The sequence below is a fragment of the Ailuropoda melanoleuca genome, chromosome 18 (genome assembly GCF_002007445.2).
Source record: "Ailuropoda melanoleuca isolate Jingjing chromosome 18, ASM200744v2, whole genome shotgun sequence".
NCBI lineage: Eukaryota > Metazoa > Chordata > Mammalia > Carnivora > Ursidae > Ailuropoda > Ailuropoda melanoleuca.
In genome coordinates this window covers 20649990-20672134 of record NC_048235.1, presented here as the reverse complement: position 1 = coordinate 20672134, position 22145 = coordinate 20649990, and the positions used below count along the sequence as shown (strand labels likewise).

Sequence of the window (22145 nt, the reverse complement as noted above, 5' to 3'; positions counted from 1 at the left end):
AAGAGGAGAGGAGAGGAGAGGAGAGAGGAGAGGAGAGGAAAAAAGAAAAGAAAAAAAGAAAAATAGGTCTCAATACGTGTTCTCAAGGATGCCATTTTTCCCTGGTTATGTTTGCCTATTGCAAGGGCATGCTGGCCCGCAGCCTGAGCCTGCCCTCATCAACAGCACACCTTCAATGTCCTCATATAGCTTAGAAAAAAATAGAGCTAATCTAGCACAGCGGCATCCAGAACACCTCATGGATGGCCCCCTCTACTCTGATATCCATTACTACTAACGTCTGCCCAGAGCCAGTAATTTCATTCCCAGGGGATACGTTTGAAAGCAAAGGCATTTCCCATTTCAAGAAAAAGGACATTTCTGTGTACTATTTTATTCAAAAATTTTCTAAAGTAAGACCCTGTACATGTTCTGTAAAAATACACAGAATTCCCCGAAAACTTCCAAAAGGGTTACAGGAATATCCCTATTAAAGAAAACATAGAAAACTTCTTGTTACTTTAGACTCCTGGAATTGTCAAGTATTTCAAAGATATAAAAGGATAAAATACAGCTATAATAGTTGCAGCTGTAGTAGAAAGAGTGACCGACAGATAGAATACTAGGCTTGGGAGAGAATACAATTCACCTTTGCTTGAACTATATCCTTTTATGACAAGAAAGCTATAAGAAAGTTGTGGATAGATTCCTGGCCAGGAGGGAAGATCAAAGGGTAAGAATCCTACCATCACACTGAAGACAATCTTTTGGGAGGACGGCTAGAGTCTCTCTCTCTTTCACGCATTATGTCCTGCTTATGTGCCTCTCAAAAAAGTGACTTTTATAACAGCTAATGTTAACCCCACAAAGTAGGGCTAAGAACTGAGCTCACTGAACTAACTGCTTGGCAATTTCAGTGGTAGCTTCAGCTTGAGTCCCATCGCCAGGAGGCTAGACTCTTAGTGATAATAAATTACACCAACCCAGACAGTCAGGGCTATAATCAAGCTTTTTGTCCCCTGCTTCCCTAAACCCCACACTGAAAAATCACCAGCAGTGCCTTCTCTTTTTCCCTGATTTACAGGCATTCGTTTTCCAGTTATCATTTTTGAACTATCAGCACACACAAATAAACTAACCTGACTACTTTTACAAATAAAGGATGAAAGTCTCCTGTAAAAAGTCTTTAAGCAAAACTAAACAATAGCAATAAGGTTTACAAAACAAGGACTCTGCATACTGAAATTCTCCCTATATCAGAACAAATAAAAATGTCATTTTACACATGCGATAAATTCTATGTAAAACATAGACCATTTATTATGTAATATGAATGTATTTTAATAATATATTTGCTTTTCCATCCTGTTAGATTTTACTTTCCCCAATGGGCTGAGAGATAATTTATTTATAGCGTATAACTTTCCTCAAGTTTCTGATGAAAGCCTTTATATTTTAAAATATCTCAAGGAAACAATATTGCTGAAGGCATGTGTACAAATAAGGAGAATAGTTATTTAATGCAGGCCTGTCTAAGTTTAAACAACCTATGTGATCTATTATAAATAAATAAAACACCCAGACTCTGAGACTAGTAGAGCAAAAAAGTAGTTAAACTTGGTGAGATGCGAAATTAGGTTTTAATGCATGCAAAACACATCCCAATGCATATTTTTAGGTGTAGGCTGATTGACTTTTCTCAGTGTTTAAAATTAAAAGCTGCCTTTAGGCAGTTAAGAACCTTTGGAGAGCTTTTGATATTATTAAACTCAAGCACTTACATTTAGTTCTACCATAGAGCCATACAAAAACCAACACTTAAGTCCCATCTGAGGATAGATGTTTACGTGACCATCTGTCAATACTGTCCTACACAGCCAGCTCATCAGTTTCTCTCCCCAGGGTGACCCCGCCACCCTACACCGGGGACTACGCTCAGTTTTTACATCCCAATCATGGTTCGCTCATTCTCGCCAGCTGTCATGAACATCATATTAACCATTATAATGAAAAAACAACTGGTACATAAATATCTCAGGGTCAAACATTGGTGACTGTCACCACGTCACTACCTCATTATAATCTCACAACCTCTATGGGATAGGTACAACGATTAATCCAATTTTACTATTTGAGGAAATCAACGTTTCGTAAAGTTAAAGAGCTTGGCCAAGTTCACACAGCTCACAAGTAGACTTGGAAGGAAATCCACGTCTATGCGGTTCCAAAGCTGAGCAGAGAGAGAGCATGTGCTAAAACTGGCTTCTCGGAGGCTGTTCGATTACATTGGTTTTCTCCTTCAGGGAGCAGACTACAACTCATGGCACTCCAAGTCTTCCACAATCGGGAAAGTAAGAACTTTTATACACAAACTCTGTTCAATAACTATGTACTGAGTACTTATGTACAAGATACGTAAGTAAGTGGGTGGCTATCCTAACATATCTAATATATCCTAATATATACACCTCACATTTCATTATAATAATTTGTTATTATTTAAATTCATTTCTTTTCAGCCTTTAATATTCTATGGATTTAACTCTCAGATTACACATACGGGTTACTGTCATAATCTTATTTTCCTTAACTATCTCTTGTGTTTCTCCAAAACAGATTTGTTTTGATGTATTTTACACAGACATGTAAGTGTGTGATTTGGGCAAAATGAAAATTAACAATCTTGACTTGTCTGTGCTGGGTTAAACCACAGTGCGGAGCCAGCGTAATCCACAAACGCTAGCTGTCAGGTGCAAGCCTTCGACTGCGGGTTGTACTTTCACATACTATCATTTATTTCCTCTTACTCACAGGTCAAGGTAGAATACCAAATTCAATAGAATGGTCATTTGAGAAAGACAAGTTTTGCTTTCTATGACAGCCAGGCAGTGATGGGAATTTTACCCCCACGTGCAATGTGACACTTCGCGCATCCCAATAATTGTATTACACAATAGTGTAAGTGTCTCAGGAGCCTGAGTAGATGACATATTTACCTGAGTGCTATTATCCACCTCATTTAAATGAATACGGAATGAAACAGGTGCTTCAACTACGGTGAATCTGTCCTGAGTTTATCGATCATTTCTAATCACATACTCACTTGTGTCTCATAATGAATTTGGGGGGGCGGGGGGAGGAAGCAGTAAGATCAGACTAGAAAACAACTTTTATTGAAAGGTTAATTAATTTAACAAATATTCGTTAAGTGCCTATGATGTACTATGTACTTTTCTGATGTTGGGGATAAAACAAGATTTTTTTAAACATAAAAATAATTTGATGATAGTTGTAAAAAGAAATATAGAAACAGTTATAATCAGAGACAAGTCAAGTCCTAGACATCCATTTCTGAACTATTTAATCTCAACAAGAGTGTAAGCTTTTATTTATTTATTTTTTAAGATTTTATTTATTTATTTGACAGAGAGACAGCCAGTGAGAGAGGGCACACAGGCAGGGGGAGTGGGAGAGGAAGAAGCAGGCTCCCAGCAGAGGAGCCCATAACGCCGGGATGACGCCCTGAGCCGAAGGCAGACGCTTAACGACTGCGCCACCCAGGCGCCCCTATTTATTTTTATTTTTTTAAAGATTTTATCTATTTATTTTAGAGAGAGAGAGAGAGAGCACGAGCAGGGGAAGGGGAAGAGGGAGAGGGAGAGAGAGAATCCCAAGCAGACTCTCTGCACTGAGAGCGAACCCCAATGTGGGGCTAGATCCCAGGACCCTGAGATCATGACCTCCAAAATCAAGAGTCAGATGCTTAACTGACACAGCCACCCAGGCGCCCCTAAGAGTGTAAGCGTTTAGAAAACTGCATAGATTATAGTACCTCGAAATCATTTTATTTGTTCCAAGGGGAACTCAATATGAAAAATCCCGAAGTTCCTCTGGATTTGAAAAAAGAAGGACAGTATTAAAACAGATTAATTGCAAACGAGAGAAATCAGACTAAGTCAATGTGTGTCTGAGGTGGGGGGAAGACTGAAGAGGAAAAAGAAGCAACATTTACTTTCAGGGGAGTCTCATGGGATTCTGGGCAGAATGGAATTCTTTCTCTCCTGTCTGTTCAGCTTCGTCCTGTTTTAGCAACAGGAGTCCACAGCTGTGCACTGCATTTGGTGACTAAAAGCTTACTTTCCAATCTTTTAGAATCGTAGCAACACTAAAAAATACCTGCTCATCAGGGAATCCAAAAATTCCAACAGCGGCAACACTGCCCCCTAGAATGAATATTTGAAATTTGTGAAGACATTTTTGGTTGTCCTAATGATTTGCGGGAGCCTAAAAGTTTAGCAAAGTGTGGGACAGTTGTGCACCGCTCTGCCTGGAATCTGAGTTTACTTTACACTTTTTTTCAAAATTTAATAAAATTTTGCGCAAATAGTAAGTTGTCCATGAATACAACATCCACGCAAATGGAAAGAAATGCTGTATTTCCTTTTGGTCAGAATTTACTCAGAGATGCTCACCACTTCAAAAAATATCATGTCACCACCAGGAAAACCACTTATGGAATTTGAATGACATACCCAATGCATCCCTGTCAGTCTTCAGTTGCAGCTTGTGCATTCACTGTCTCCTAACATTCACATTTTGAAATAAATAGAATCTCATCATGAAGGGTTTTCCTCTTTTCTTTTATTTCTCCTTTGTATTGTAATTAGGTCATGATATTTTCAAAGTCATGTGCAAGTAGGTTTTATTATCAAGGTACTTGTGAGAGAATTCTAAAGGGGGCTTTGTAAAAATTATTTGTAAGAAAGTTATATTAATAAGGTAATCTTTAAGGAGGCTTTATACAATTTATTTGATTTGCAAAATGGATACTGGATCCAATAGGGTTGAAATTCAGGTTATTTCATCCATATATCAGGGCAAAAGCATCTGAATGTCCCAGCTTGGGTCAGATGTCTCACCATGCCCAAATTAGTTATGCTTAAGTAGCCAGACTGGAGAAGTGAAAATAGAAATCCACCTTTAGGGGCACCTGGGTGGCTCAGTCAGTTAAGCGTCTGCCTTTGGCTCAGGTCATGATCCCTGGGTCTTGGGATCAAGTCCCAGGTCCCACATCGGGCTCCTTGCTCAGGGGGGAGCTTGCTTCTCCCTCTGCCTTCCACTCCCCCTGCTTGAGCTCTTGCTCTCTCTGCCAAATAAATAAATAAAATCTTTACCAAAAAAAAAAAAAAAGGAAAGAAAGAAAAAGAAATCCACTTTTAATGGCAGTGCCACCATCCCAAGAGATGCAGGACTGACAGCTTATTATAGTTTTTCCTATAATGATACAGGCCTGGCACAGGGATAATCACAGATGATATAAATTAGGTCGCTTGACCCCTTTCCAGCATGCCCTTGTACCTTCCCCATTCCTGTCTCTACATTATAGTTAGGATGTCTTTTCTTGTTCTCTCCTTATGTGGGACCTCAAACCAGAGCACCCTACACAGCGCATGCATGTCAGGCACACATCTAGAGAGTGGAAATATGGCAATCAAGCAAGACGACTGCCTTCAGAGAGATTATATTTTACAGGGAGAAAAAATAAACAAAAAAAATCTTCTTTAAAGCTTATTTTGAAATGTGAAAGTGTCACTACAAGAAAATGAAACATGAGATTATGGTGGGGAATAACTGGGAGGAACTGCTTCCTTTTCTGGAAGGGACTATCTTCTGTCCTCTGAACAAATGCCCTCTGGGAGCTATTTAGCTAACAGATCTGATAAAGAAGTTTGTGCTGAGAGATTAATGTTCACAAGTGATTTAAAGCATTAGCATTCACCAGTAGTTGTCTATCACAGAATTAGAAGGATATTTTTGCTAGTGTTTATTTTAGCACCTTCATTTTATGTTTGAGGTAAATATTTCTGCAAGTGTACTTTTTGTTTGTTTATATATATATGTATGTATATATACATACAAATATATTATCTATATCTATATATATTATATATATCGATATATATTTATATCATATATACATATATATATCATAGTTAATATATGTGATATATACAGACACATCCAAAGTTGCTTGGTTAGTCAAAGTCCTAAAGTCGTGATGCTCTTTACAGATCCCAAAACTCTGACTTATCAAGCTTATATAAAAACTATGTGTGTGTATATGTGTGTATTACTAACAAAAAAAGAAATCTGGGAGGCACCTGGGTGGCTCAGTAAGTTAAGCTTCTGCCTATGGCTCAGGTCATGATCCTGGGGTCCTGGGACTGAGTCCTGGGACTGAGCCCCTTGTTGGTCTCAACAGGGAGCCTGCTTCTCCCTCTTCCTCTGCCTGCAGTTCCCCCTGCTTGTGCACTCGCTGTCTCTCTCTCTCTGTCAAGTAAATAAATAAAACCTTTAAAAAAAAAGTAAAGGAAATCTGGTATTAAATTCTATGACAAAGAAGCAGTAGTATCCAACAAAAATGGAAAATAATTAAGGAAAAAATATAAAATTGATAATTATGAACATTCAATTTTAGCTGCAGGTAAGTAGGATTTCGTGAGAGTATAGTTTGAGAATCAGTCTCTGAATCCAAAGGCATGATTTAAACGATAAAAATTTTAGACAATATGGGAAACATATTTTTTCCAGGATGTAGGGAGATTAGAGAATCTTAAATCATACCACATAGGTAGCTTTCCATCTCACCAAAACTTAGAGCATACTTTATGATACCTAAGAATCTCCTACTGTGTTGCTAATCTGAAATTGAGCTGAACTAGGGTTACCACTACTGGAACCTGGAACCAGACACCAAAGATACAGAAACTGGAAAAAAAAAATTCTCCCTAGGCTAAGCATTACAGAGAATAGAAAACTCAAAATCAGCTGCAAGTTGGGAAATCTGCAGTAAGATCTCAGCTACAAAAATATAGCTTCTGCAAGGTTTTGATGTATATCATGATTAAAGTTGCCCAAAAATCCAAGGGGAAAACTTCTCCACCAGCCCCAAAGATGACTTCTTGTGTTACCACCAAAGGGTAGTGATAAACCTATAAAAAGCCCTCCCCCCCAACAAACAAAACACCATAATCTCAAAGATACAGAGAAGAGACTGATGGGTACCAGAGGTGGGGGGTTGCCAGAGGTAGGAGAAATGGATTAAGGGAGTCAAAGGTACAAACTTACATTTATAAAATAAATGAGCCCTGGAGATGTAATACATAGCATGACAACTATAATTAATAATACTGTAAAGCGTATTGGAAAGTTGCTAAGAGAATAAATTTTAAAAGTTTCTCATCAAACACACAAAAATTCTGTAACTATGTAGGGTGACAGATGTTAACTAGATTTATTATAGTGCTCAAATATCAAATCATTTTGTTCTATACCTAAAACCTAAATATAATGCTGTATGCCAATTATACCTCAATTTAAAAAAAAAAAGCCTAGAAATATGTGGATGATTATTAGTCACAGAAACTGAGCAGTACTTCATCACCTAAGTCATGTTTTTATTCATTGTTGGACCAGATAGAGAGAGAGAGAAAGGAATGAAGGAAGGGAGGGAGGGAGGAAGAGAGGGAGGGAGGAAAGGAAAAGAAAAGAAAAGAAAAAAAGAAAAAAAAGTTGACTGAAAAAGAGATCATCATTTCCACCAATATAAAATACTGGTTGGCCACCAAATATTGCCAAACATATATCAACAAGGATGTAATAAATATCTAACATGTATCAGAGGTACAGTAGATTAACATTAGGATGGGAAATATAAAACACGATCTACAATCCCTAGTGTTTATACTTATATGTTTATCCACATAGCACAGATTCAGTGCAGAATATATACACAGATAAAAATAAGATTTTAAAAGGTACAGTATGATCACCATGGGTGCAGTTACTAGGAGAAAGTATCTTAAAAGAGATAATATGGTATTTCTTGGATAAACACCAATTATTAACCGAGTCCATTTTTCTCCTTTCACAAGGAATCAGGAAACTTATAAAATACCAAGGTGGATAAATAAAAAAGAAAATCACAACTAGACATAAAATTAAAGAACACAAAAGAGAAAAATGTCTTCAAAGTAGCTAAAGAGAAAATAAATAATACATCTATTCAATGATATTTGGACTAAGGTTTGATTTCTCATTGACAGCAGTGGAAGCAAGAAGACAGTGAAATAATATCTACAATATACTAAGAGGAAATCCCTATTTATCTAGAGTTGTAACCTATAAAAAATATTTTAAACATGAGAGTGAAAAAAGATCTTTTCAGGCTACCAAGAAAATGGAGTTTCCCACCACCAGCTGTACTTCAGACAAAAAGGAAATGATTTCTGGAATGAAATTGTTAAATCAAATACAAATAAGTTAAATGTGCTAAATAAGAGGCAAAACATTATCCAAATGGATTTCTAAAATCTAGATATGTGCTGTTTGCAAGAGATAAATATAAAACTTAAGTAGACAAAGGGGTTGAAAACAAAAGGATATCAGTAACACTAACCTATTATGGTAATAATACTAAAGAGGCAAATAATATGTTTTATCATACTGAGGAGTACATAGTAGTGTAAGTACTAGTAGCTACATTAAAATCAGAAAAAAATAAATTTAAGGCAGAAATCATTATCAAAGATAAAGAGGTAATTACGTAATAACAAAGGTCTCAACTCACCAGGAAAATAAAACAAATTAAACTTAAATGTATCTAATAATATAGTCTCAAATATGTATGGCAAATTTTGAGAGGTCTGTTAGAACACCATCATAACAGAAAATTTTAACATATCTCTTTTATAATTTATAGATTAAACAAACAAAATAGAAAGATTATGGAATATAAAAATAATATTAATAATAATCTAATAAGACTTGATCTCTAAAAAATGAAAAAAAATACCTTCTTTCCAAGGAAACTTAGAACATGAATATTGGCTTTATACTAGCACTTAAACAATTTTGCCAAGCCTCAAAGACTGGTATCATACAGACCATTTTCTCTACCATACACAGTTAGTTAAGAATGTATAGTGGAGTTAAATGTACAAAGTGTGTAGGAACACAAAGGAAGAAACAACCATCTCTTCCTGGGGCTAGGTACTAGTCAAGTGGGAGTTCTCTCATCAAAGGAGCAGAGAGGTATTCTAGACAAGAGAATATGAAATATTACAAAGGACCAAAAGAAACTGGCATGATCAAGGAGAAGTGAGTTATTAAGTGAAGTTATGATTGAACATATGTGTGTGTGTTGTGTGTGTGTGTGTGTATGTGTGTTGGAAGGTAAGTAAGAGAATGTCATACGTGGCCTGAAAATGAGCAAGATCTATATCATGTTTTATCATATTGAGGAATACATATTATAAAATAAATAACAGGGAATCAACAATGACATTTAAGCAGGTGAGGGACAAAATATTATTCTATTCTAAAAGAGAAATCTGAAAGTATAGAATGCGAATTGCTTGTCGAATACACCGGACACAGGTAGACCAGTTAGATGCTGACGCAAATCTGGTTGGTTTCTTAATAAGGGAGAATTTTCTTTTGAAGAAGCATGAATATATCTGACTTCCTAGAATCTCCCATTCTTGCAGATAACATTTTCTTAGGAGGCCCCTCATTAGCCATTGTTATAATCAGCCATCTTCAGGTAGATTTTGGACTCCCATTCCTACTTTGATGTATGTATTTCTACATTACTCTTATTAGCCCACATTATTAGACTTATAAGACCCATAAAACAACTAAAACACATCTATTATGATTAACCTTTACTGAAGAACTAAGCATAACAAGGATAAAATAATTACAAACCCATCTATCCAACAGCGTGAGATTTACAGGTCACTAATAAACCAAATCCATTAGCTATAATGTTCATTTCAGAATACACATTGGCCTATCTCTACTGAGATTCCTTCAGGTCTTCTCTCTACCTAGTTAAGTGGCTTACTCCTTGGGCCACCTCACGGAGACAGAGCTGTCAAAGGCAGAGGCAGATAATATATCTGACTATAAAAAATCTGACCAAACTGTCAAAAACACAGAAAAATCAGCTAAGGAAATTGTGACACATAGTTCATGGTTCTGGGGCAGTGTATGCAACAGTTTCACTGAGGAAAAAAATAAAATTTATCATTATTATCTCCAAATAATGTGTGGTCTCCTTTTCCCCCAGTCTGAACAGTTTAGTCATAGTTACTTCTTGGATACTATCAGGCCTAGCTTTTAGAAATCATCTTTTCTTTAGTTTTGATGGTAACCATAGGCAGTTCTAGAAATCTCTAAATCCCTCTCCATCCAGTATCAGGGTTAGCTTGGTGCCCTAGTTTCCAGTATTTCCCAAATTACTGTGAGATGACTTGCTAAGAATAGGAAAGAGAATATATAAATCTCTTCACAGTGATTCCAAGCCCACCCCCAGCTCTGTGGCCACAACTGCAACATCACATTAGAATTCACCATGGTATGGCCAGCGCCACTGCAAGAAATACATGTGTACGTGTGGAATAAAAGAGAATATTTGACAAAAATTCAGATCAGAGATGAGACCTTGATCTAGGACTTTAACAAAAGGTATGAAGGGAAGGACTTGGGACTGTGTGATTACCATACACCATCACCTTGTAAATACAAAATAGAAGCTATGAGTATATGAGACTATCTAGGAAGTATGTAGAAAGAGAGAATGAAAATATACCATAGGACAAAATCTCAGGGAACAGAAACTTTGGAGAATGCATACACAAGGGAGCTATTAAAAGAGTCTGGGAGTGAAAAATCAAATAGGTGAAAGTTCTTACGTTACACTTAAAACATTGAAAATATTAAAAAGTATCACTCTTGCCAAGAATTCAATAATGTATATACCAAAGAGCTATAATGTTTATATCCACCAATATCATAGTGAATCACAGGTCTCATAATGTAACATTTAGATACTGGATTATTTAAAGAGAAGGACAGAATATCATTTAAGTCAAATGTTCTTTTGGGATGGGAACACAATATTAATTCTGTGTATTTTTGTGTTTACTTGGATTCATTCTTTCTTTTCTAATGAAGCTTTAGATTAATTTTCCCAAATTTTATTTGATGTTTCTTCTTGTTATCCATATTCATTTGTACTCCAATATTATATGGCATAAAACAAAAAAATAGAAAAAATAAGATTTCGGTCTTTGGTATTTTGATTACACTGTGCATGCTGGAAAACATTAAAGTATAGTTCTACAACTTTATGCACAGAGCTTAAAATGAGGTGGGTAGTGCATCTCACTAAATCTCACAAACTGAGGCAGAGAAAACCAAAAAATTACCCTCTGAGCATATTCGCAGATAATTTGAACAATTATGCAAGTCTATGAAATCAAGTTGAAGTATAGCATTAACTATTTAATCATTTGAGAGAGCATAATATTGCATCCAATATTAAATTTTTAGTATTAATGAATGATATTTTTCTAAAAGTTTCTGAAATCCACTTCACATATGTAAATATGAAACATACTAAAAGAAACAAACAAAAACATTGCTAATTGCAAATGTTAAGCACTTTAAAGTCAGTTGTGTTTTTGTTTACTATGTATTAAAAGCTACTCATGGTTTAGAAAATAAGTAAAATAAATATATATGTAATAACATACTCATATTTACAAAATGAAAGATTTGTATAGTAACTGGGCTCAGAAGCAAATGAAAGATCCTCAATTACACATACCACACGCCAAAAATATGTTTAAGCTATTTTTGCTGTATATTTCACATCCATAATTATTAAATACTTATAATTTCTCCTAGGAATGCTTAATAACAAGGGCCTTTATTATTAAGACAGGACACCATCGTGAACTGCTTCTTCTTTGGGCCATGACTCCAGCATGAACTTCAAGAAACTTGATGAAATGAAATAAAACATCCGAAAGTCTAAACAGCCTCTGCTTCCTGGAGCCATCAACTGATCAAAACATCAATTTTAAAAAGTGGGTCTGAAGGAAATTAAGCAAGATGCTAAGATGAGCTCATTTATTTTAACTTTTCTTAAATAATGTCTCCAGCCCAGACAAAAGTACTAGGCATTAGAAATGCAGAGATTTAGAAGTGCAGGTGTGCATTCTCCCCAAATGCCAAATTTGAAAACAAAACATAATAACAATAATTTAACACCAGTTATCTTAGAACATGTACAAGTTCTGATAACATCAGTGCTAGATCACAGTCTTTCACTCCCAGAGTCGGTGGCTTTTATTCTGTGGCAAGCAGGGTCAAAAATTACCATACGATGGAAGTCTTGCACACGACATAACTGGACACAGACAGCAAAATTCAAACCTTCTAAACTCTGTATCTGCTGACAAAGTAAAGTAAAATGCATACTGAGGTATAAGCTGTTCAGAAGAGATGCTAAATATTGCAGCATGACCACTGAAACATTATGAAAATACTTGAGTCTCTGCAAAAGGTCTTAATAACCGTTAAGTATATATGCATTTATAACCAGTAATCCCTTGTGAAAGTATTTAAGAGTGAAGAAAAAAAAGTACTATGAGGCCAGGAATTGGGTTAAGACACAAGTATACTTGTTAGAGATGGGCCACAAATCTGCCTCTAAGCTTTTTAGCAACTAAGGCAAAAGGGGAAATACAATCAGTTTTATCATGAAAAGGTTCCTAAGATTAAATACCAAGCAGGTGCTTAGCTGTATAACTGATTCTGGTACTCAGACTAGAAAGAACTGCCCTCTCTTGAGTCTCATGTTGAGAGGGAGGTGGAAACCTAGAATATAATTCAATAACACTTTAGGTAAGCAATTTCTCTCCTTGAGTTGGTTAGCTACTCCTCCTTATTTGGATTTTAAAATCCCTCAAATACTCTGAATAGATACAGACTTGTGGAATCACCATGATAACAGTATTTTCCCCATTTGTGACACTGATTTATTATATCATGTTTCACTAAAATGCTCTTGCTCATGGCAAGCTGAATTGTTTTTTCTACCCAAGAAAGAATCAAAGGCTCTTTTATCTCAGGTAGATTGTATTTATTTTTCCAACCATTCTAAAGAAAGATGGAAGTTTAAAAACCAATATGAAAAGAAGTTAGACAGTGATAATGTGTGGGTTAGCAACTGAAGCATTACCTGCCTCCAGCAAAGAGGAATATAGTAAGCTCTTGGCTCTCAGAGATTTAAGGTTTGCATTTTTAACTATTTAGGAGTAACCCAGAATGCTTGTGGCTTGCAGCTGTTAATAATTCAGCTGAGACGCCAACAAAGCAGGTGTGAATGTGTAAGGCAGCGGCCGCGTAAGTCAGCCTGATCCACCACGCAGAAGCCAAAGCGCAAAGCAGCTTGGTTGCATCCTTTTCTCCAAGTTACTTCAACACTCACTCTGGTGAATAAAGAAACTATGTGTCTTTGAAGAAAATGGTCTCCAGAAGAATGACAAAATCTAGTTCTGATGATGAAAGAGATCTAAGAAAATGATGGTTCTTAGGCAGAAAATATGTGTTATCAGATAAATCACCCCCTCTAGTCAGACCGTTAAATGTTGACTTGCCAAGGTTTGGTAAAGCATTCCTCAAAAAAAGGTATTATTCAATAGTGACCCTCCTACGAATATAAAAGAAACATCCTTCCAAAATTATACTGAGTTAACCATATATCTTCATTTGTGATTCCTGGTATAAATATGATCTGGAAAAAATGATATGAAAAAAGCATATCAAGATTTACAGCCAGTTTTACACTGCAATAACAATTTCTGTTAAGTCGCAAAGACTGCCATTAAGAACTTTAGTTTTATTTTGGATTAAATCACCTGGTATTTATTTCCAGATTTCTGAGATACCATAAAATCTAAAGACTTAATAATTTTAGTGTCAGTATAATCACTCAGATGGATTTTTAAATTTTATGATTAATACTAAATGTATATCAAGCTGGAATGCCAAAGCAACACTAGAGGTTAAATCCAATGTACAGTCCTAGCAAAATGAACATTATTTGCAGTGACCTGAGAGGCAGAATAATGAAGAAGACGAGCAGACTTGGACAAAATATAGAGAGTTTATTTTGAAAGACTGGTACAAGGTTATGAAACTCTTATCCAGTGGTCTCCATCTGTGATTTATTTATCACTTTCTTATAGGCTTTATTCACAAACACCAACCATCAGTAATCTGGCCCAAAGTAAATGATTAGGAAAAGCAGAGTAGTAAAAATAAATATGGCCTGTGAACAATAATTCTGCAACAGGAGTAAATACTATGACTGTAGGTAAAATACCACCACTTTTATTTGAAACAAGAATATTAAAGAAATTCAGTGAGAAATTTCTACGATCAGAAGTTCTATGAACTTCCTGGAACTGTGGCCTCTAAAAAAGAGCATAGGATTTAGAAATGAAGGGCACAGACTTAAGTTCTTAAGTGATGGGGACTTCTTATCTCTGAGTTTGGCACTCACTGTGTGTAGTTGAGGATATTAGAAGGGAAGCTGAGGAACTTTAGTGAGTGAGCCCTTGATCAGTTCCCAGTGAATGGGGGAGGATGAAGGAAAAAGAGTAAAACTCAGTTATACAAACATCTCAATATTTATTAATTTATTAATCATGTGGTCGTCAACATTTCACTTGATTTTTCTGTCGCCATTTTGTCATCTATAAAATAAGAATACAATACTCAGCAGACAGACTTACAATGACATTCAAACAAGGAAGTCTTTGGGGAATAAAAAGAGCTAATATTAACTTTATTTACCAATTTGAAAAGGATTTTCTTCCAGGACGGCACAAAAATGGCATTCTGAAACAAATACTCAGAGCTCTAGACTCTGAGACCGGCAGGATCCTCAGAGGTCCTGAGGTTTTTACCCTGTGTTCCCCAGTCTTACAGTTCTGGGGTCAGCGTCCCAGGGTCAACAGCAGGGGCCAAGACTTGCAGAGAGCCTCCAATCTCTCTTGAACCAGAGCTGCTCCCCTTTTATTGGTATTAGATATTACAAAGATGTTGTTTGAACAAATCTTTCAACTATGGCTAAAAATGACTACAGCAAAAAGTATAAGGAGATTGTTTCCACTTAGAAACATCACCATCACCCAAGAAGCTTGAGGGGAAGAAGGACCGTGACACAAACTCTGGCTGATGGCCAAGCCAGGGTTTGAACAAGGACTTGTAAGTCTTCCCTGAACCAGATGAATGCCCTTTCCACCACACAAATCAATGACTTTAAAGGCTCTGGGCTGGTGGATGTGGAGTGAGAGTTTTAAGTACTTTGGGGTGCCTCTGACTTCTAACTGCTGGTAAACTCCATTTTGGTGTGGGGTGATTGCTTTAATGAATACCCAAGGCTGAAGTTTTAGCTCTTATTTCACAAATGGACACTGATATGGCAATTAAAGCCTTTTTGGCTGGATAGTAAAATCCTTTATTTTTAAAGGTCTCTGATGTCAAGTCGGTGTAGAACACTCTAGAAAACGTATTTAATACCAGCAGAGCAGTATAAATGTTCTAAAACCTGATGGGGGCTTACAGTATTTTTCAATCTATAAAAATATCATTTAGGAGTGTCAAGAAAACTCTCAAGGCATTTGTCACAATTTTTAATTGTTAGGATGGGAGTCTGCAAGTCTCCTGGAGGGATGGTAATCCTTTAATTTGCTCGTTCTGGGGTTGGCCTACAAGTCTCTAGTAAAGTTTCATTAAGGATGTAAGATCACCACATGTTTCTGTAAATTTGCAAAGAAAAAGAAATGATTTAAAGTAAAATAAAAATGTAGATGTAACATATTAATATCTACATCTATATAAAATGAGATAGCTCACTTTTAGTCATATAGAGATTTAGAAGCTAGAATTTTATCACAAATTCTCAATAAATCAACAAAATTCTCAACAACTTATAAACTTCTATGTTGACATTTATTCATTTACCTATCTAAATGCCTATCCTCAAACATCTCACATACATTCAAACAAAAATACATGGTCATAGGGGAAGAGAGGAAAAAATGAAACAAGAAGAAACCAGAGAGGGAGACAAACCAGAAGAGACTCTTAATCTCAGGAAACAAACTGAGGGTTGCTGGAGGGGAGAGGGGTGGGAAGGAATGGGGTGGCTTGGTGATGGACATTGGGGAGGGTATGTGCTTTGGTGAGTGCTATGAATTGTGTAAAACTGATCAATCACAGACCTGTAGCCCTGAAATAAATAATACATTATATAAAAATAAAATAAAAATAAAAATACATGGTCATTTTCCTTACTAACTTAAAGTTGTAATCTCTGCCAAATTCTATTTTAGCTGAAATTCCAATACAGGATGAGAAAAACCTCACTAAATATTATATAAAAGGAATGCCCCCAAAGATACATGCTGAATTATTGTCTTACAGCATTAAGCCATCTTGTGTAGCTATGATTTTGAGTCCATAAATCCTAAAATATTCTTTTGTCCTGGACCTTCAAAATTTGATGTATTCTCAATTGGTAAAGTCTGAAGATCAGCAAAGCTGTAATAGCCAGTACGAAGACTTGGAATATATGCTGAGTGATGACAGCAGGCCCCCGAAGATTTCAGAAATAGTCATTTACACAACTGCCCTCCAATTTTAAACAAAATTGTTGATTTTTCTTAATTCTCTTTCCACTCACATCAAAAATGTTCCCTCATTCCTCCTGATTTTATAAAAAAAAAAAAAAAAGAATGTTTCATTACTGTTACTGGAAGTTTATTTCAACTTCAATGAAACAAGTCCATATTCTGAATATGAGGACATCAAGATTAACTCTTTCTGAATCTTCATGACTAGTTTCTGTTACCAAAGGAGAAATGGGACTAGCCCTGGATGGAGACAATTGTAATTGCTTTAGATGTGAAAGAGGTCAAATAATTCAATAGTCACAAATGTTTCCTAATTCTAAGCCAAGAAATGAATATATAAAGCAGGTTGCTAAAAATATGACATTTGTTAAAGAGTACTATTTTTCACTATGGAATGACTAACTTAAAAAAAAAGGAAAAAACACCTACTTACACTCATCACAAAGCCTCCTACACTGCAGCAACCCTGACTTTCCTGAGCTGAGTGTCTTATTGATGAAACAAAAAAACATTTTTAGAATTCTTCCAAGTCCCAACTCTCTTATTTGATGGAAATTGTAGACTAATGTACTATGAGACTTGGTTTAAGACCTCAGCATTTTTATGTCAACCCCTTGTTTAAACACCTCTGCATTTCTCTTTTTTGCTAGATTATCATTTCTCACCCATGTAATACTTTCTTAATGATCTAATTGTATTATTCAGGGAAGCTTTTTCCTGGCCTATCTAGGGCAAGTTTCAAGTTCTTGGTAAATGAAATTTTATTTAAATTAAGGAGATAAAATTAAGTAACAGTGACTGGACCACATTTAATTAACTCAAACAAGTACAATTATATTTATTGAAAAGTTGTTTTATGCATCTCAAGATTAACTATGCAGTTTATAATTTTTGCACCTTGTAAAATGATAATTAAGAAAATATTCTGGAAGCATACTGTTTATACTCTGCAAGCAATGGAAAAATTTCATTTTAACTTCTAGCCAGTCATCCCATTAAAGGAACGGTCCTGACAAATAAATAAATTAAAGCTGGGATCAAATAAGACTGCAAAAATGATACTGTACTCCTGATGTGTTTTATGTTTTTGATCACAAAGCAAATACAATTATCTACAAATGTTTTCTTAGCATCTGAAAACATAATTTCTTAAAACTCCTATTTCAAAAGCTGAGTAAAAGAATCACCAAAGTCTTATGTATTAAACGTAGCCATTTATGCAACCTAATATTTCTTATAAACACTATGAAAAGCAAATTTATAAGTGTCAGCTCCAAAAATTACTAGTGCATAACATATGTTCTTTAAAAGAGGGCAACGACAGAGCTAACATAAAAGCCAAAGCTACTATCTTAAATATCAATTATGAAAAGTCCTCTCTAACTCAGAGATATTCCAGGAAAGAAGGTGATTTCTCGAATATCAATATTCATTAACACCCACATTTCCAAAGCAGTAACCCATATTTTGGGTTGTTTGATGTTGTTTCTTCTTTAAAACAAACACCAGGGCAAAATCCAAAGTAAAGTTTATACATTTATTGGAGAAACAGATAGAGATCAAAGGGAAAAGAACAGACCAAAAGTCTTTTTGGATGAGAACTCTCTACCTTTTCAACACTGATCTGTTTCATCAGGAGCTTGTGTGCAGGATTGAATATGATACATCCTCACCTCCATTAGCAAGTTTTATACACACAACTATATTTTACTTTTCCACCAGTATATCTTTTAATGTGCATATTATATTTAGTTTTATGATAATGACACCAATGGCATGACACCTAATTATTGGAGTTTATCTTCAGTTTAAAAACTTGCAAAAGACGACACTGTTTACTGAACAGCATATAAAAAAATCAATGTCCACACATAGAGCATAGCAAAAAATATACTTTTGTTAAAACCTCATAAGGGGAAAATAAGGTTTACCACAAAAAAAGATTAAAAAAATAGGAAAATCTTCCTTTCTTAAAATTTGAGGGAAGCAGTTTCACCTAATAATAGCACTAGTGATTTAAAACTAAGTTAAATGGTATTTTCATAATATTATACACATTATTTATCAATTCCCAGCAAACATTGTTTTTCTTTTCATGTATTTAAAGCATCGCAGAAAGTAAAGTTTTCATACGGATGTGCCTTAACATAAGCATCCTTGGACCACAGTAAGGAAAGTCAACATGCAGATAATGTAAAAAAATAAGTACCCCCAGCTTTTATCTCTCCTTTGTCCACTGACCACCATGGAGGTCTCCTTCAGTAAGAAGACACCAGAAAATAACTTCAACTGGAACTCTCTAGAAAACCCAAGCCAATGGATTCTGCTGGTAAGAGGGAATCCAGACAAGTTATTTGACATGTAGTACAGCCATCTCTAGCAAGTGTTTATATTCCCGAATGTGTTTCAAAGCGTCCATGTTCCAGAAGCGTAGTCAAACCTGACAACACAAATTTACACCCAAACTGGAGGGTCTCAAACATTTTCGAGTAAGGCTTGAGTACATTTCCTCTCTTCCTAGTTGTGACTCCCAACAGTGGCTTGTCCCTGACATAATTGTTCAGCAACCTCAACAGATCTTTGCCTTGAATATGCCTTCACTTCTTCCCAGTCTCCTCCCACCCAAGCTCTTCCATTTTCTACCCTATGCTGCTTAGCTGCAAAGTGTATCACACTCCGGCTGTGAGAATCTGAGTTCATGTGTAGTAGTTTTGAGGTTAACTGGGATCTTCTACTAAACTAGACAGAAGCTTCCAGAGTAGGTTTTCTCCTTGGCTAATTTAAACAACAATTTAGTGGTGCCAAGATTCGGGGAGGGGGCAGGGGCTAAGCTAGTATAACACTAATGGGGTATCAGGGGAAATGATTACCCCAAACCATTTTCCCTCCCATTTCTCATAAGAAAAAGCTTCCCTCTGTGCCATACCCAATATCTAAAATAATAATAATAATAATAATAATAATAATAAATCTGGATGACTCTGCATCTGCATGAGATGCACATTATAAACGTTCATATGCTTTCTTTTGCATCTCAAAGCCTCCCCCTCTCTCAAAAGACTGGGATACTTGGAAAAAGCTGCAAGGCATCTTTTCAAACACAAAGGCAATGTATTCTCTCTTGGTCTAATACAGAAATAATAGCAGAGCTCTCTTCTAGGTGATAGGCTACTGACTGTGACCTTGGCCCTGCCCCAGAAACTTGTTGTTCCCCAACTTTAACTGGAGCAGCAAATATGCCTTCTCCCTACTTCACTTCTTTTCAACAAAACCAAAGTCTTAAATGAAGTGATGTCTAAGTTCTGACCATCCAGCCCCACTCAGTCTTCATCTACAGTCTGTGGCTGGGCAGATTCCACAAAGCGCAGCCACGTTTCTGTCCCTCCTTCCTTTCCCTTCTATGCAATTTGGAGCACCAGAAGATATGGAGTCCACACTCCCGGAGACCTGGGCTCCTGGCTGGGCGTGCTCCGTGGCCAGGGCAGACAGTGGGCTGCTGACAGCTTTTTGCCCTCTACAGGGGATTTCTCCAGCCCTCTCTTCTTACAGGGCAAATCCATTAGCCATGACATTTCCAAGCAAACCTCTACCAGTCAAGTTTCCCCAGCGGGTAGGAGTGTCTAAAGTCCTCACCTGAACTAAGTCCATTGGAAGTGAATCTCTAGTAAAAAAATAAAATAAAATAAAATATCCCTCTGAAGCAATACAGTCTAGTATAGAAAATGCGTGGGGGTAAAAAAGCGTGGAGAATAAAAAGAAAAGATGCTCCCAGCTTCGCCCCCTTTCCCGCTTTTCCAACTATAGTGAGCGGGACATTTAAATTATTTTGTAGTTTGTTGGTTTTTTTAAGGTTTTTTTTTTTTTGGTTTTTGGTTTTTTTTGGGGGGGGGTTGTGGGATTTTGTGTGTGTTTTTTTTTTTTTTTGTCTTTTTAAAACGGCACTGCAGGCAGAGATGCCCACGGGCAGAGGGGCAAACTGTCAGCCGGATGCCCCTGCCAGCCTTGCCCTCGAGGCCAAGCTGGGAATCCGGGAGGGAGGAGCAGGTGCGGAGAGGGTCCTGCGCTAAACCGCGGGTCGGTGGGGGTGCGGCTCGGGTCCGGGACAGTACTCGGCTCCACAGCGGGGGAGGGACACCCTGAGCCACGGCAGGTGCCACCTCCCTCCTCCCCACTCCCCAAACCCGCTCCGAGCCGGGCGCCTGCGGCAGGCGCGGTCATTGCGCTGGCGTAGCCGGGGCAGCCGGAGAACCTCTCCAGTCCCCCCACAGAGCACGAGTTCGCGCCCGGGGCAGTGCAACTGTGGCTGAGACCGCCTTAGTGGTCGTGGGAGAAAAGGGTTTCAGTAAGTGTTGGAATGAAAGCAAGCCCTGGCCACCGACGCCTCAGTACCCGGCATCTCCGAGTGGAAACAGGCTGTTCCCCGGCAGGTGGGCGGGAGGGGGTTAGAGGAGGCAAAGTGGCGGCGCAGCTCGGGCAACTTTGCCGGGCAGCCAGGCGACAGCGGGCAGAGACTGCTGCCGCCGCTTCCCCGGTGAGGCTAACGAGCACTCGGCGCCCGGTCTTGCACCCAGAGTGCTGCTGCAACTCACCAGAAGGAGGACTGGGCGACTGTGGTCGGGAGCGGGAGGCAGGCAGGGAGCCCAGCCCAAGAGTGCAAGCTGAGCCCCAGAAAGCCGCCCTTCATGTCCTCGGCCCTAGGAGGGGCGTCTGCGCCCGGGTACGCTGCACCCCAAATGCCCACTCGCCGTCCCACGGGGCCACCAACTATTCTAGCAGTGCAAGAAGAGGCAGCGGAAAACAGAGGAGAGCAAGAGAGCAGACGAGCGCGAGAAAGCAGGACCGACGCCCGCCCGGAGGATCACGTACCTTTAGCTCCTCAATGTCCAGGTTTGTTGATCTGTCCATGGAGCGAAACTAAAGGAAGTGGAGAGAAACCGGGCAAGTTGAACCAAAAAACAATCTAGTCTTTTAGTTTCCAGCCTAAACTCAGCTTTATCCTCCTCCAAGCCCTGGCAGCTTCTCTCAGTCTCATTCTCCGTGATCACGCCGCCTCCACCGGTTAAAAATAATAAAAATAAATAAATAATAATTATAATTCAGTTTGTTTTACTTCCTGAAAGATTTAGTGACAGGTGATCTTTACCGCGGTGCAACACAGCTCAGTCGAATCAAGCAGGAGGGGGGGAAGATCCACTCTATTTAAGATTATTTCTTCTTCTGCAATAAGCTTAGAAACCAGCAAATTGCTGCATCCCAAGAAAAAAAGCTGCTTCCCTGGACAGCATCATGCGGCAAATTTCAAGCAAATGTGTTCAAACTGAAGAGTATATGATAAAAGCCTTCCTCCGTCAGGCTTACTCTGGTAGCTAATTTAGCACACTGAGTCCCAAGCACTGGCAATGATCAATTTCCCTGGCAAGATAACCAAATCCCCGAAGTCCTGCATAGACTTAAAAATGTCTTGCAGCTAAGAGGTATTCTCTCAACGGGGAAAAGAAGATAATAAAGTCTAAAGGGAACAATCTCCTTTGAAGGTTATGCTAAAAAGAGTTGAGAGAATAAGAGGTGGATTCTACAGAGAGAAAAGAGGGAGAGAGAGAAAGCCAGAGA

General features: G+C 37.6%; 1 protein-coding gene across 1 annotated transcript in view; it reads right to left on the bottom strand.

Annotated features, from left to right (window-relative positions):
• Positions 1–21657, bottom strand: part of SGCZ (sarcoglycan zeta) — a 1089907-nt gene extending 1068250 nt beyond the window's left edge. Inside the window, exon 1 of the mRNA XM_034647674.1 lies at positions 21402–21657. Within this exon, the coding sequence (XP_034503565.1) occupies positions 21402–21440 (39 nt within the window). The 5' untranslated portion in view covers positions 21441–21657. The remainder of the gene's footprint in view (positions 1–21401) is intronic.
• Between the last annotated feature and the right edge of the window lie 488 nt (positions 21658–22145).